Here is a 16374-nt window from a genome sequence, read left to right as displayed (position 1 = left end):
TTTTTTTTTTTTTTTTTTTAAGGCGGCTAGTAATTAGTTTAGCTTGGAAAAATGCAGAATAGCTGAAAATGCAGTTCTACAATGATATATTTCAATTTTATAGCAAAATTCTCATTTTTACCACAAGCTTCGCAATTTCATCTACACGTCTATACGAAATTCTAAATCTGCTGAAGTATTGTTGTAAAACACAATACGTTCGCCATATATGCTGTATTCCGATCGATTGACGGAGCATGGTCGACCGCTGCGTCCCAGGCCCCGGTGCCCTCCTTTCGTCCTTGTGAAAGCTTCAGTGCATTTTGATCGGCTGCAACTTAACATGTTGCCACCTCATGCAACTCCGATGGAAATTTTAAAAATCACTGGGCGAGACTCAGCTTCACTTCAAATCTTGTGGCAAAACCGCCGCACACTGCGATTGTGCAGTGGAATTCCTCCGCATCACTCAGTGTGTGGAGGCCCTACGTGTATTACACTGAAACCACGAATGACAACAATTCTTTCCTTTGAAGGCAGCTCAATTAGGAAGCACTCTTTCCTATAGGTAATAAGTGAAAGTGAATTACAGTAATTCCCTGCCCTCGGACCAAGTCCTGCTTACACAGCCCCACCCCCAAAAGGTTTATAATTGCCTATATTAACAGTTTTAACAAGGGATATTTAGAAAACATTTTCAGACCAACACCAGTACGAGTATTCATTCACTCTTGAGTACTCACTAATCACGAGTATACCTTGTGTACTTGATAGATAAATTTCCATTTCACAGAGACCAAAAACAACTGTTATGACCTTTCATCTCTGACACAGATGATTATTTGCCAATGTGTCAAACCACTGTAGCGTCAACTACTGGCAAGGTGGACTTCATCCACCTCCTTGGTTAAACGTTTCCCCATCCTGACATATGAAGCTTGTCACTCAATCAGTGTGCCACTTCATCATATTTCCTTGGCACTAAGGTAGCGCCAAAAACCATCCATCTGACAGCAATTACGATTAATTTTGTAGTGGACAGGGCTTTGGCATTATGGGTTGGTACCTGAAGGCATTTCAGAAATAACACAAAAGTGTGACCCGACATGGCATTGTTGACTGGCCGTGACATCTGTAACTTTGCAACGCGATTCATCTGCAAGTCAAATTTCGAATTGCTGCAAAACTAATTGCCAGCAGTCGGCTGCAACCTGGTTGCCGAACCCCTCACGCTGCTTTGCAGTTCAGTCACGTTCGGCCTCGCTGTGTGCCGCCGGTTTTATGTAACCTTATACAGCCAGCTTGATCCCTGAACTTTAAAAGTTTGGAAGAGGAAATTGAGAGAGATTCTGAATTGTAGCACTCTATTTGATTGTAGAGGTTTTTCTTTTGTCCTTCAGATTAAAAAAATGTTGAGGGCTTCAATGTTTACTTTTTCATAACGAATGTGTGGTCAACCATTGATCGCTGTCAATATTTGTGCTTCATAACAATAGGAAACGGTGAATCCGGTAGGCCAAATTGAAATGGAAAAGGCGGTGAGTCGACTGGAGGCGGAGAGAGTCCATCTGCACAGAGAGCTGCAGCGCTGCTTGTATGACATCCAGCAGCGTGATCAGTGCTTTCAGCAACTTAACTCAAAGGTTAGAAAGACTTGAGGATGACACAACTTACAGAACATCTCACTTTCATAGCGCTTTACAGTTGACCTATTTACACACACAAGGAGCCAAAGGGAAAAAAACCCCAGAAAAATCTAGAGTTGGTTGCAATAAAATTAAGCCACGTTGCTTGACGTTTTAATCATGGAAAGAAAAAAAATGTAGCAAAACCTTCATGTTCTTGTCCACGTTCACAGCTACAGCAGGCGGTGGAGGAAAAGGGCGCTGTGGCTGCTCAGCTACTTGCCGTGTCCCAAACCCTGAGGGACACCCAAAATCGATGCCACTGTCTGGAAATGCAAGGCCAGGCACAGGTAAAGGTTTTCGAGAAGTCCATGTATTTTCTCTTCTGGTTGGACAGTGTATGGTGCTCACTCCAAATTGTCTTCCATTTTCAGCTTTTGTAGATATCAATGCTCCGATGGCCTCTATCTCGAAGTTGTATTTTCAGTTAGCTGTTCTGCGATTGAGTTTACATCAAGCGAGAGTGATCACAATCAATTGCATTGCTGCTGTTCGAGTACACTCATTCTGATGCTTGTACAATTCATGTTTCTTTTTATGTTTTTAGTATAATGTTGTTTTGAGTCTTACAAAAATTAATAGTATTTGTTTACCTGCCTTTCAGGGTTCAGGCAATTTAGAGGTGGCTCCCGGAGGTCCTCAGGAAAGGAACAACACAGTTGCTCAAACAATTGAAGTCGGCCAGCTCCAAGAAAGGTGAGATCGCTCAGACTTGGTGGTGGTGGCGGTGGTGGTGTTGGTTGTTGCAATCTTCGGTTGTCCAGTCAAGGCTCATCACAGCGAGTCACACATGATTAGTTTTGCATTTTTCACATGGGGAAAAGAGTCATTGAGCTCTTTCATGAACAGTATATACTGTGTCATGTCTTCCAAAAACAATACATGCCTCACTCGATCTGCAGTTGAATAAATGAACACTCTGCATTGACTTGCTACTTCTGGATATGGTTTTTCAAATACAGCACAAGTAGTTCTCCATACCACTTCAGGACTGTGTCAAAAGTGTTGGGGACCTTGACTGTTCCACTTTTGCTCCACTTTTTTAGGCTACTTGAGGTAGAGCGGAGTCTGGCAGATGAACGGTGCCGAAGGGAGTCTGCTGAAGAGGCTTTGCATCTTGCCCAGGCCAGCACAAAGAGGTCCTGACACAAAAAACCTCCCGTATCAACTGACATATAACCACAGTGAAGATGTGCTCAAAAGTAAATATTTTGATATGCAGCATCAGTTCAAGACTGCCTCAAGATATTCGGAGAGACTTCAGCAGTATCGAGATGGAAGCAGATGACGAGTGGGAAGCTGTGAGCCTCAACCCAAACCAGCCTCTGATAACACGGAAGGTAGAATGCAGCTTTTAGATTAGGAGCTTAGACGGGGTGGCATTTGATTTTCCCAGTGGGCCACGTGAGGCTGCAATCATGATATTCATTTTGCGAGGGTTATTAAGCATCGTTTCTGCCATGTAACCCTCTAAACCACATATGTCAAAGTGCCGGCCCGCGGGCCAAATCCGGCCCGCGAGAATGTTTTCAGTGGCCCCTGGGATGATATTGATTTATTATTAGAACCGGCCCGCGGACCGCAGCAAGCCGAGAGCCCGCAGATCTTTTACACGCACCAATACTACATTTCCCACAGTGCAACGGTGACGCGCCAAGCAGTCGGCCGCTTTATTTAAATATTTATTAGTCAAGCAGTCGTTCCCATAACAGTGACATTAGCTTTCAGATACCCATCAAAAATGACAAAACGGAAGGTGGACACTGAGAACCGGGGCTTTCAAACAAGGTGGGAGTCGAAGTATATGTCCATGGACGTAGCTGGAAAACCTGTGTGTCTTCTGTGCGGAGAAAGTGTGGCGCGATTGAAATAGTGTAATCTGAGACGACATCATGAAACGAAACACGCAAACAAGAACATGGACATGGAGAGGGAAGGGGGATTTCATTAAAAACGCTATACTTAAAGTTTGTGACGAAGTTTACCCCGAAAAAAAGCAACTCTTTTTAAACGTGAGCATTAGCAGAAATACAATTCCAGTGTTTCTGCAAAGAGACGGCAGTGCGTGCTGCGCATTTTGCCCGTTTCCTCCCCGACACAGTGGCCCCGCTGCGCATCCAGGCTGCTCAAACGTTGTCGAAAGTTTTGCACCACATACGTGTGTGAACAACTATTTTCTTTGATGAAGCTGAACAAAACATCACACAGAAGTCGATTTACTGCTGAACACCCTCACTCAATTTTGAGGATTTGCTCAGCTCAGAGCCTGACCCCAAATATTGATGAACTTGTAGAAAAGTTAAGACACCACCGAGTATCAGCCTCAGCCTCAAAGAAGTGAATAATACTTATAATATACTGTGCAATCACATATTAAGAGTTTTTACTCAGTTCAAGTTTAAAAATTAAAGTATAATATTTGCTTTCGCTGCTTGTTACTTCTCCTTGAAGAAAGTGTTGTTTTTGGTTTATACATTTTTGCACTTTATTTTGTTGTATTTCAATCCAATTAGGTTTTAAAAATATTTTATTCGAGTAAATGATCGAAAATTACTGTACTATTATTTGTTTTTCTTTTAAGTAAATTTAGCCTACTTTTGCTAAAAGAGAAAATATGGACTATTGATAGTGCCTTGAATAATATCGGCTTCTTTCATTCATGTTGTGGGTATTTTTATACAAAGGAAATTTTTTTTGTGCCTGTTGAAAATTAAAGTTTACTGACATAGCCATAAAAAAATGTTGCTTTATTTATCTGACCATATTGGAATGTATTTGTTAGGTTTTCAGTCAATTAAATTTGGTTCAATAAACAACATGTGGTCATTTTTAAAATTTTCAATGAACATTCGATCAGTCCGGCCCTCGGCTTGCAGCAAAATTTTTTATCTGGCCCTCCGTCCATTTGACTTTGACACCCCTGCTCTAAACCCTCTTCTTGCAGCGGTTGGCGCTTTTGCATCATGTTGTCGGGTTGAATGTCTTCAGATTTTTTTTTGGTTTGTTTTGGTAGTCGGCGCTAAGGTGATGATCATTGCGTCGATGATGACAAATTCGTGACGCCATTTAAACTTTTGTCATTGTCAACTCGCTGTGCATGCGACTGTTATCCTTCAGGTTCCAAATACAAGCTTCCTTTTGCTGTCATAGGTATATGCTCCTCGGCCTGTGTGCAGTCACCCCCAACGCCTGACTCACTCATCCAGTCACAATCACAGGGATCACAGACCTCCGCTCTTTAGCGCAATTCCGCTATTATAGAAGCCTAGACCGCTTTAAAGATAATTGTATCGGAAAACAAAGTACAGTATTGTAAAAAAAAAAAAATGTATCCATTTTCTGTTGAGAACTAAGATTTTAAATGGGTAAATGGGTTTTTTTATTTCTCGGGAATCATTTGCAAAATATCCTGAATAATTGTAGATGGGAAAAAAACATGATAAAATCGCCATTGGGATTTCCCACCAAAAAAAGGACATACCGTATTGTATGGTGGTATATGCTTTTTTTAAATGTATTTAAGTCAGTCATATGGTTGTGGTAATACTCAAAATGTAGATGGAAAAAAACCATGATAAAATCGCAAATGGGATTTCACACCAAAAAAAGGACATACCGTATTGTATGGTGGTATATGCTTTTTTAAATGTATTTAAGTGAGTCATATGGTTGTGGTAATACTCAAAATTACAAACCCAATTCCAATGAACTTGGGACCTCAGACTGTTGAACAACTGAAGCTGTACATTAAGCAAACATGGCAAAGAATTCCGCCTACAACGCTTCCAACATTAGTTCCCAAACATTTATTAAATCAAATGTGTTGCAGCCATGAAATTCTAAGTGAATGCTTAATTGCTTCCCGCTCGCCCTCTCATTTATTTCTCATTGGGAATCTCATACATGGGTGTGTCCAACCTAAAGGGTGAGGGCTGTTGAAGACACACTGAACTTGTTTGACATTGTGTGTGTATGCAAGTGAAAATTATTTACATGTGCCTAATCATTACAAAAACACCAAGTAAGTTGGTTGCAGCTGGTGTTGACAGCTCCGTCCGACCTTGCTCTTGTTTTGTCTTATTACCTTATCTCTTCCCAACGACTTTCTCGGAAAGGTGATTGCGCCCCTCAACTGTCACGAAGTGCACGTAGCATTCTTGATTATAAATGTGAGCATATCTTTATGAAAAGCATAATTACATCTTTATTGAAAGCATAAGCATTCTCCATTGCAGGCGTAATCAATTTATCATTAATAATATGCAAATGTGTGACAACTAAAAATCATAATCAATTTAACAGATATTCACTGTTGGCGGTCACAGTAGAGGTTGATCAACCACACTTTTCACTCTTGCGGGAGGACGTTTGCTAAATATGCTGACTTAAGCATTTTGGCTGGTTGTCAGCTAGCGTTAGCGAATGCCTTTTCAGATGCCTGTTCATACTGGCACTTCTGCTTTTGTTATATTTGAAGATAGACTTGAAGGACTGTGCTACCATTCTCATGTTTAATCAAATATTTCTCTACACTTGGTATTAATACAAAAACATGGGACTGGTGATTAACCCTTTGAGGGACAGCGGTTACCACAATGGACAGCTTATCATGTTATCAGGTTACAGGGTGGCATGAAAGGGTTCATCGTCTTCAAGCGCTAACAATTGCAGAGTGATAAAATCGACGTGTCGACAAATCGGTTCCACCCCTATCATACAATCATGTTTTTTCCAAGCAGAAACCGTGACAGCGTGTTCTGTTTCCCCAAGTTTTTTTTGTTTTGTTTTGTTTTTTTGGGGGGCCTTATTCTAAATGCAATTACTCGCCCAATCAGATTTCAGTGTCTTGATTTGTATGCCACTTGTACTTCCAGGTGAAAGGTGGGATGGTGGCATGCAGACGTTGGTTCAGAGGAAGAAGCCTGTACTTTTCCCGGCTGCTGACGGGCCGAGCACGCTCACGTTACTTCTTTCTTGGTTACTTGGTTACAATTCACCTGCTTGTCCTAATGTGCCTTACCGGTGCCCTCTGAGAAGGTAATCAACAAGTTGGACGTTAGTCCAAAGGTTAAAATCAACAGCTGGCTAGATAATAATTTACGTGTACACACTCCCAACTCGACATGCTTTATAAAACACTGGCACTGTCAGGTAACCGGGATGTTCATCCTTGGGAGAGTCAATTGTCATTTTTGCTGAACAGATTTGGTTGTAGTTGTACAAATTTCACGGTGTGAATCACATAATCTGTAAATTCGGTTTGCCGCACAAGGCCTTAAAGGAGTGATAATAATCAGTCTATCCAGAACCATGTGAAAATAAGGACAAGGAGAGAAGCCTTGGATGTGAAGCCTTCACGAAATCCCACGAACAAGAAGAAAGCCATCTCTGTTATGTTCCTCAATACAGGAAATCTAAACTCACATCCTGATTTCACTGTCAACAACAACACATTCACACTTCTTGTGGTTGTTGTTTCCTTAAGACAAATGTTGGTACAATTTCTCCTCGCGGTCTAAAGCATTGCACATAATCCTTATGCTGACTAAATCTATGCACTGTAACTGCACCTGGGTTTTTTATTATCTCAATGACAGACACGCTAAAATCCTAACAACAGTGAGATCAGTAGGATGCTTCATTTCATATCCTGTTTTATTGTAAATCAACACAAAAAACACTCTTGAGGGTTTTTTTTCCCCTATTTATGAACATCACAGATATATTATTCTGTCCAATCTACTGATTTTTTTTATATATATTTATGCATTTCTGTCATCTTAGCCTGATCTTTGAATGAAAGAAATTTAAGAGTTTGGAACATCCTTTACATTGTAGAATTGCACCAATTTGATCTGTGAAATGTCACAATGGTCACGTGCTCTGTATATAAAGATGTGAGGAGTAAACAGAAAGTATTTATGAAAGATTACACTACTGAAAAATGTGCAGTTAGTTCCTCGGTTTTCAAGAGTTTGTGATATTGTCGACCTTGATGACATGAAGCTCTGCAATTGGTGCAATACTCTGTTTCACTGAACTATTTTCAGATCACCATATCTAAAGAGAAGAATAAAAGCCAGTTGATTTTCTTGATTGTCTTGGCCTATGACTAATTGTTTCCTACGGTTTAATTTTGACGAGGCCGGATGTTAACCCCTTCATGGATGAAATTCAAACCTAGATCGGGATTTATTTTGGGTGGGGGTGCATCCGTTCATGTCTGAGAGATTAACTTTTGAATCGCTGTCCTCTCTCTCGAGAAGGGTTGAAATAGATGACCTTCATCCTTGAAACAAACAAGGGATTTCAGATAGATAACATCTCACATGCAGTCATCTTCTTCAAAGCTGCTGTTTTCTCTACTGTGCAACAGCAATAGCAATTCAGATTTGTTTAATAAACACAGGTGCAAAAGTACAAGGACAAAGAGTGTTTGTTCATATACCTGGCATGTGATACATGGATGTGACGTTAAATTAGTACTTGGGCTTTTTACTATTTGGACCACATAACATACTGCAAATAAAACAAATTTGTATTACTTGGATAAAAGTAGTACATGACAGAGCCAGCTTTCCTTTCTGCTTGTGACTTCACTTTTGTCTGTAATTAAGAATCATGCTCCAGTTGAAATCTAGCCATTGACTTACTTAGTCATTGAATATTGACATTGGTTTTATTGAGACGGTCTTCTGTGATTTTCCAAATAGTTTTTGAGTATTTGGCTGAATAGAAGCATAGTACTGCTCTATCTACTTCGGTAACAACCGAAAAGCATCCGTGAAATGAACACTTTTAAATCCCAAGTATGGCAATACCCCATCATGGTCAGCCTTTTTAAACATTAGCGGCTCTTTTCCTGTACCATCATTCTGATACAAGTTTGCCTCCGTTTCACCTGTCTAAATAATTTCAGAACAATGGAGTTAAAGAATACATGAATTTTGCCGGTGGTTTGCATTGTATTTAAATCTAAGTCTGTAGTTATATTCATGAAGGTATCTGTTGGCTGTAGGTACAGAAATATTTTGATTTTTTTTGGGGGGGGTAGGGGGGTCAAACATTTTTATGACACACTACCAAACAATTGTCAAAAGTATCAACACTTAAAATGTTGATCTTACTTTCATTTTGTCACAAATGGACTAAAGTGATATATGGGCCTGTTTAACACAAAGCTGACAAGAGTCATGAAATTCTGTTGTACGAATGACAACAGGTGATAAACGAGTTTATGGTTCCATCTGCCATTGAATGGAAGAGCATTGAGTTGTTCTTGGATTAACAAAGATATCGTGATTAATTTTTTCAATAATTTTAATTTCAATTAGGTAATTTCCTGTGCTACGCTGGTTGGAGATCACTGCAATAGGAACAGGTACAGTATGATTGAATTTGTACTAAACCTTGTTCATTACCATATTCATATTGAGTCAATTGTAATGGACTCTCTCAGAGAATGCCCTGAATACAATGACCTGAAAGAATGAATTCTGGAATTTCAATGAAAAGAGGACATAAGTGATGTTTAGTACCAGTGGCCCTTGTATCCCATTCTGAGGACTTGGGCCCCTGGCTCCTTATCTTAAGCAAAGAGTCTCGCACTTGGGTTTTAAACTGGACAGTGATTGACAGTGGCTGGACCAGCAAATTGGTTGGCTGTTGTTACGTTCAGCTTCTTTCATCTTAGGCACCTGGCTAAAGACAAGCCTATCCTCTCTCAAGAGAACTTTGATACAGTAATTCAGGCCTTCGTCACATTCCGGCTGGATTACTGTCATGCACTTTACTTTGGAGTCAGCCAATCCTCCATTAAGCATCTCCAGTTGGTCCAGAATGCTGCTGATAAGACTCTTGACTGGTACTGGGAGCACATCACTCCTACCCTGGCATACCTTTACTGGCTCCCTTTATATTTTAGAGTTCTTTTTAAGATCCTATTATTTGTTTTCAAATCGTAAAAGTGCCTTGCTCCACCTTACCTCTCTTGAGCCCCTCTGCCCCTATGCACCCGCATCGGGATGGAGCGCGTAGGGGCAATAGTGTGTAATTAGATAGCTTCAGATCAGAACTATAAGAGGCACCAAGAACTAAGCGGAGGCTCAGAGGGGGTCGAGCCTTTTCCGTTGCCGGTCCCTCGCTTTGAATGACCTCCCACTCATTTTTGTTCTTTGGCTTTTGACTCTGCATAAGACTTGCAGTTTTACTGTTTTTGTGCTTTCTACTGTCTTTATTACTTTGTTGTTGTCTCAATCATTTTTGCTCCATGTACAGCATTTTTAATACAGCGGTGGTTGTTTTAAAGTGTCTCTATAAATACAGTTGAGTTGAATGAGAATATACAGATAACAAGGTTGGTAATAATCTTTAATTGGCAATTGTGTCCAAAATGCGTAACTGATTTGAAAAAAAGAAAGGGAGTGTGGGGTAGTTAACTTTTCGAGTGACCCAACTCAACTCATCTTCTGGTAGTCAACAAATACATGCAGGATCACAGAGGAATCAAGCATTGTTTCCTGTATTTTAGTTCCTTTGTACCTCTTATTAATATTCCTCTCCTTCCTCTCCCTGATCATCAACCGAGTCTGCCCCAACCTCCTCGTAGTCCTTCTCCAGAGCCGCCATATCCTCCCTGGCCTCAGAGAACTCTCCCTCCTCCATTCCCTCCCCCACATACCAGTGAACAAAAGCGCGCTTGGCATACATCAGATCAAACTTGTGGTCCAGCCGAGCCCAGGCCTCTGCGACGGCCGTCGTGTTGCTCAGCATGCACACTGCCCTCTGAACTTTGGCCAGGTCTCCACCAGGAACCACAGTGGGTGGCTGGTAGTTAATTCCCACCTTAAACCCAGTGGGGCACCAGTCCACAAACTGGATGGTGCGCTTGGTTTTGATCGTAGCAATGGCAGCATTTACATCTTTGGGCACCACATCGCCGCGGTACAAAAGGCAACACGCCATGTACTTGCCATGACGAGGATCACACTTCACCATCTGGTTGGCTGGCTCAAAGCAGGCATTAGTGATATCAGCAACAGTTAATTGCTCATGGTAAGCCTTCTCAGCGGAGATGATGGGGGCATAGGTAGCCAGAGGGAAGTGGATACGAGGGTACGGTACCAAGTTGGTTTGAAACTCTGCCAGGTCGACATTGAGGGCGCCGTCAAAACGAAGGGAAGCCGTGATAGAGGAAGTGATCTGACTGATCAGTCTGTTCAGATTGGTGTATGTAGGACGCTCCATGTCGAGGTTTCTGCGGCAGATGTCGTAAATGGCCTCATTATCCACCATGAAGGCACAGTCGGAGTGCTCCAGCGTGGTGTGCGTGGTCAGGATGGAGTTGTAGGGTTCCACGACAGCCGTGGACACCTGTGGTGCCGGATAAATGGAGAACTCCAGCTTGGATTTCTTGCCGTAGTCCACAGACAGGCGCTCCATTAACAGGGAGGTGAACCCGGAGCCGGTGCCGCCCCCGAAGCTGTGGAACACCAGGAATCCCTGAAGGCCAGTGCACTGGTCAGCCTGGTGACATGGGAGGAAAATATGTTGGCCATCACGTTTGACTTTGTTAATCGCAAGTCAATGTACACTTCGCTTCTCACCAGTTTACGTATTCTGTCGAGCACCAGGTCAATGATCTCTTTGCCGATGGTGTAGTGGCCACGGGCGTAGTTGTTGGCCGCATCCTCCTTGCCGGTAATTAACTGTTCAGGGTGGAAGAGCTGTCGATAGGTTCCTGTGCGCACCTCGTCTAAGGGGAACAAACCAACCTTAGTTCACGTGAAGTGCAAAATTTACTCTTTGAGCGCCTCCCTAATGAGGAGCGCCGTCAACTACTGTATGTTTTGTTCTGGGATTGGGCGAAGAAAATTGTTGGCCAACTCTGGTTTGATAAGTAAAATGGTAAAGTGAAAAAAAAAAAATAGTAATAATAGTAAGTACAGACAGCAAATGTCAGCATTGGGTTTCTTTTGGATGAGAGCACTGTGTATCAAAACAGTGTGGATGCTTGTCAACATGGCGGATCTCTGGAAATTTGACTGTTTCAGGTCATTTGTATGTTTGTTACGTTAATTTTACTACAAAGAGTGTCATAAAAAACCGAAAAGAGAAAAGAGATTATTTTAATTTAGAAGTAGAACCCGTAACGCACAGCATGATACGCGCAGACTAGAGGCTGCATTTTTTTTTGAGAATCCCTCGGGGTTCCCATGGGACTGGAGTCAACTTTACCTTTCATCATAAGGTTCAAGGATGGTACAGGATAAAAAATTCACAGAAACAAACGGGAGCGGGATTATCGAGCAGGGAAAACAATGTTGCACAAAATAGTGAGAGTCCATGAGGAGAACGGGTGGCAACAAATTGTTGATTAATGAGTAAAATGCAATATTTTTGGCAGTCATGCTGAACAGGAACAGGACGTGATGAGAGTAGTTTTCACCGTAGTTTTTTTTTTTTTTTTTCACGATGGGACAGGATTTTTTTATCAGCATAAAAATCACATTTTCAAGTGTTGGTTTTTTTTGGGGGGGTGTGGGGTCCAAAATAGGTTACAGTATTTGGGTGAAACCATCCCAGGTTCCTGATTACTAAAAATATGGAATAAGGTCGAACAAAATAAATAAGTAATCTTTTATTTGACATGCTCTGTGTTTCCATATTCATCATAAAAACAATATTCCGTGAGCCATGAAAGATGCTCGAAATTGGCTGGCACTCAACAGATTCCCTCCATCCGTGATCTGAACCTCAGGAGGGTCGCGGGTGTACTGGAGCCGAATCCCAGCTGACTGGTTCTCTTTGTTTTAAAATAGCGAGCATTGAACGAGTTCCGATTTCATTCATTGATGTCCAACAGTTCAGAGATGAGTTCGTTTACCAATGACTGTGGGCTCCAGGTCCACGAAGACAGCTCTGGGAACGTGCTTTCCCGCTCCGGTCTCACTGAAGAAAGTGTTGAAGGAATCGTCCCCACCTCCGATTGTCTTGTCACTGGGCATCTGTCCATCGGGCTGGATTCCATGTTCCAGGCAGTAAAGCTCCCAGCAGGCATTGCCTATCTGAACGCCGGCCTGTCCAACGTGCACTGAGATACACTCACGCTGCAGGGAAGGGAATATCATGTTAATTGATCGGGATAGCATTACTATTAAATATATTCTAACATCTTTGATAAGGATTATCGAAGCAACATTTGCTTCTGAACCAGTTCAAATTTTTATAATTGCTTCTGTTGTTTAACAACTGCATGTAATTTTCTGTGGCAACACCAGATGGGTCAAGAAGAAAGTCTCAATAACAGTAAGTTTCCAAGGGACTCACGGAGAATGAATGGTAATGTTTGTGTGATCATGTACCGGTAAATCAGTTTGTATGAATTACCCCAATGTTTTAGTTAATTCCTTCCTATTCTCCTCACTGTCCACGGGAAATGTATTAACTTGGCCAACTGAGTAAATTCCTTTGTTACATTTACCGTTGAAAGTTTCTCAAAAGTTGCTGCTGCACCACCTTTTCATCCTTGGTTCAAAAATGATGGCTATTTTTAGAAAGAACAAAAGTGGTAACAAGTCCTCCCAAATGCGTTGGCAGTTTCTAAGCTTGAATTTCAAATCAAATGCTCCAAGGGAAATCAAATCGCACTCACCATATTTCCTAAAGGAGAGGGGGTTCTGAAAGAAGGAGCAGCAGTTTAGACAGGTCAGAACCATGTGCTTGAGTTCATTTATTTATAAAGTGGCAGAAAATCTGTTCGACTGTTACATAGTGATGCAGAGCATACATGCTGCATTCAAAGAATGTGGGACGTCGGAACTATCCCGCTCATATTGTCCCTGTTCCGACCACAAAGATGGTCTAATTCCGACAACTTCTCTGTTGTTCTGATTCATCACAATACATTGTGACCTCTGGCAAATCTTCAAATGATGTTTTAGCCATAAAGGAATCTCTTATCTTCACAGCAGTTTATACAGTTGACCACTTAACTTCATCTAAGGAGATAATGGCATATTCTTCTGTTCATACAAAATCTACAATACACACATTGCCAGTTTGTAAAGTCTGCACATAAATGACTATAAATCATAATACCACATAACATTGTTGAAGTTAATTTAAGCAAATGTGTTATTTCTGAAGTGTGTATCAAATCGGTAGCCCGCATTAACTAATGAACACCAAAAGAAGTAGCTCTGGCACCGTCCCTGAACCCAACGACACGATTTATGGCCATTTTGACATAATACTGTACATAAATTGTACCAACCTTTAGGAAAAAAACAACTGGTTTACAGTTATTTTTTTAAGCAGAGATGCAAGTAAACTTTTTTCGATGCTTTTTTTTCTGATTCCAATTCTTTTTTATTCTCCAACACGTCAGGTTTTCACAATAATAATATATATAATACGTAACATTTATGAATTCAGGGTTAGGTTCAGTGACAGGTGGGTTTTATAACTTAGAACGCTGACTAGAAAACGTAGTTTTACGGCCAAACTCAAAAACAATATGAAATATCTCAAAAGCCTGATGAGTCAGCCAAAAGGTAAAGCCGTTAAAAAAAAAAAAAATCAGCATGAAAAATAAATTTGGGAGACATCACTCTCGGATTAAAAATTGCTGTTGACCAATTTAATGATTTTCAACTTTTGTTACTGTCAGTTAAGTATTCAAACTTGTAGCTTTCTTTTTTACTGGTTTCTACTGTCGGGCTACGAATACTTTGTTTACGTAATCAATCACATACGAGTCATAAAGGACAGTAAATACAACATGTTGGAAGATTCTATATGCAGCGATGGTATTCGTTTTTACGCAATTATTCAAAACCATGTTTGAAGAAAATACAACCAACAAAGCCTGAATGTTCACCACCGTTATCATTTTCTATATTGTTGTAAATAAGAGAGCTTACCGATAATCGACTCCCGAGCAATAACACCGTGACTGTTAATACGTGATATGATTTGACTCACTTTGTAAAAGAGCAGGAAACACTCTTATGGATACACGCTGACTTTGCACAAAGAAGTAGCACGCTCACTCGTCTGTTGAACTCGGGAAGCGTATGCAAGCCCTGAGGAAAAGAGAAAGGAACGTCAGAAAGGCTTCGCGTGAGTGACGTCATCACCATGCGTTGTAACTGGCAACACGCAACGGAGATTCGAGAACGTGCCAAAGACTGACGGCACCCGACATGTCTGCAGTCACGCTTATTATGTCAAATATATAACGCCGTCATGAGGGATGCACGTATTCGGAAACAAACGTAAATCACCGCTGTATTAAAATTAACGAATGATTAATTATTCACTAAGTTATTAATTATGTGTGTCACTTTCTGCCTGAAATTATTATGGTGGCAAAACGATTGCATCATATTGACAGCTGTGTTTAATATTTTACAGTAATTCAAGCAACCAAATGGGTGGACATATCCATCCATCATTTCCTAATCCATTTATCCTCATGACTAATGAGTCACATAACTGTCAACTTTTTGGAGCGCCAACCTGTATAAACTACCAAAAAAATCCTGAAAAGAGCAAAAAATCCTTATAACATACCAAAGCATTTTATATATCAAGATAACGGCAGAAAAAACCCCACAAAATATGAATGATATATTTGTTTCCTTGTAGAACTTGCTTGTACACTACCGAAGTATGCAATGAATACTCTGCTGTTTTCAACTAGGAACCACGTGATTTACTGGAAAGTTACCGGAAATGAAAGCATTCGAGTAGACTAGCACCATTCTGGGTAAAAGCAAACGGAACTACCTGTTAGGGAAAAAAAAAAAAAAAAAATGAAATTTTCCGAATCCGTATGATTTGTGCAATATGGCCATATACGTAAGATTCACCACAAAATCCGTATGAAGTATGGCTAAACCGTATGAGTTGACAGGTATGGAGTCATGAGGGTTGCGGGCAGGAGGTGGGGTACTCCCTCAACTGACTGCCAGCCAATTGCAGGGCACACATCGACCTACAACTATTCGCGCTCACACTCACGACTAGGGACAATTTAGAGTGTTTCATTAACCTGCCAATCATGTTGTTGGAATGTGGGAGGAAACCACAGTACCCGGAGAAAATCCGGGCAGGCATGGGGAAAACCTTCATATTCCACACAGGAAGGCCAAAATTGAACCCCGCACCTCTGCAATGTGAGGCGGGCATGTGAACCAGTCGATCACAGTGCCACCCAGCCTACATATTACGATGCTGAATTTTTCTACACTACTGACAACACCCTCAGTAAAACAGTTGCGGTTCAAGAACATTTTGGTGATTCTTCTTGTGAATTGCTCTTCTGAGGCCATGCCAAAGCATCGGAATGAGGTTAAGGTCATGCAGGACTCTGATGAAACCACTCTGGAACCAGATATGCAAACACCAATGTACCTTTCAGGAATATTCTCAATATTTTGTCAGGAATACATGCATCTCAGCCAAAACAAAGTTTGAGTTGTTTGTTTGGATTGTGCTATACAGTATTGGAAATGCAGCCGGACAGAATGGATGGACAGACTAACTAATGGGACAGAACAAGGCTTCACTGTCAGCACCCCCTGCAGACCAGGATCCGTCTTGTCGAGTGACCACAGAAGGAGGGAACAGCCGCAAGCCTGCCCCTACGCCCGAGGCTTTATCCCAAATCATTATATTTAAGTATTAATGTGTGTAATTCGACCTT

The 16374-nt window shown here is 41.2% G+C and overlaps 2 protein-coding genes across 8 annotated transcripts in view; one reads left to right on the top strand and one right to left on the bottom strand.

The window, feature by feature from the left end:
* The window catches only part of LOC109529218 (golgin subfamily B member 1-like), a 68320-nt gene extending 60562 nt beyond the window's left edge, over nucleotides 1-7758 (top strand). For all 5 annotated transcript variants that reach the window (XM_019892509.1, XM_019892492.1, XM_019892501.1 and 2 more), the window contains 6 exons: nucleotides 1476-1622; nucleotides 1838-1954; nucleotides 2269-2360; nucleotides 2711-2803; nucleotides 2887-3004; nucleotides 6539-7758. In XM_019892509.1, the coding sequence (XP_019748068.1) occupies nucleotides 1476-1622; nucleotides 1838-1954; nucleotides 2269-2360; nucleotides 2711-2803; nucleotides 2887-3004; nucleotides 6539-6697 (726 nt within the window). In that variant the 3' untranslated portion in view covers nucleotides 6698-7758. The remainder of the gene's footprint in view (nucleotides 1-1475; nucleotides 1623-1837; nucleotides 1955-2268; nucleotides 2361-2710; nucleotides 2804-2886; nucleotides 3005-6538) is intronic.
* Nucleotides 7759-10016: 2258 nt separating this feature from the next.
* On the bottom strand, nucleotides 10017-14821 carry LOC109529243 (tubulin alpha-1C chain-like). 3 transcript variants are annotated; one of them, XM_019892538.1, is made up of 5 exons: nucleotides 14649-14821; nucleotides 13318-13342; nucleotides 12550-12772; nucleotides 11270-11418; nucleotides 10017-11189 (listed from the first exon to the last, which is right to left on the bottom strand). In XM_019892538.1, exons 1-5 carry the CDS (start codon nucleotides 14804-14806, stop codon nucleotides 10212-10214), a joined length of 1533 nt encoding a protein of 510 aa, XP_019748097.1. In that variant the 5' UTR covers nucleotides 14807-14821; the 3' UTR covers nucleotides 10017-10211. The 3 variants fall into 3 exon arrangements, with proteins under 3 accessions (XP_019748097.1, XP_019748102.1, XP_019748109.1); XM_019892543.1 differs by having other exon boundaries at nucleotides 14588-14743; XM_019892550.1 differs by lacking the exon at nucleotides 14649-14821 and adding an exon at nucleotides 14145-14579.
* Between the last annotated feature and the right edge of the window lie 1553 nt (nucleotides 14822-16374).

This window comes from Hippocampus comes, unplaced genomic scaffold, assembly GCF_001891065.2.
Source record: "Hippocampus comes isolate QL1 unplaced genomic scaffold, H_comes_QL1_v1.1 scaffold198, whole genome shotgun sequence".
Lineage (NCBI taxonomy): Eukaryota > Metazoa > Chordata > Actinopteri > Syngnathiformes > Syngnathidae > Hippocampus > Hippocampus comes.
Note: the sequence above shows the minus strand (reverse complement) of the source record. Positions and strands in the feature narration are given on the sequence as shown.

What these genes read in the sequence shown, in the direction of transcription:
- LOC109529243 (XM_019892538.1), bottom strand. Translation starts at nt 14,806, where the DNA reads ATGGTGATGACGTCACTCACGCGAAGCCTTTCTGACGTTCCTTTCTCT. An exon ending in GTTTCCTGCTCTTTTACAAA is followed by an intron (nt 13,343 to 14,648) that starts GTGAGTCAAATC and finishes TCCTTCTTTCAG; the next exon opens with AACCCCCTCTCCTTTAGGAA. An exon ending in CCTCTCCTTTAGGAAATATG is followed by an intron (nt 12,773 to 13,317) that starts GTGAGTGCGATT and finishes CCTTCCCTGCAG; the next exon opens with CGTGAGTGTATCTCAGTGCA.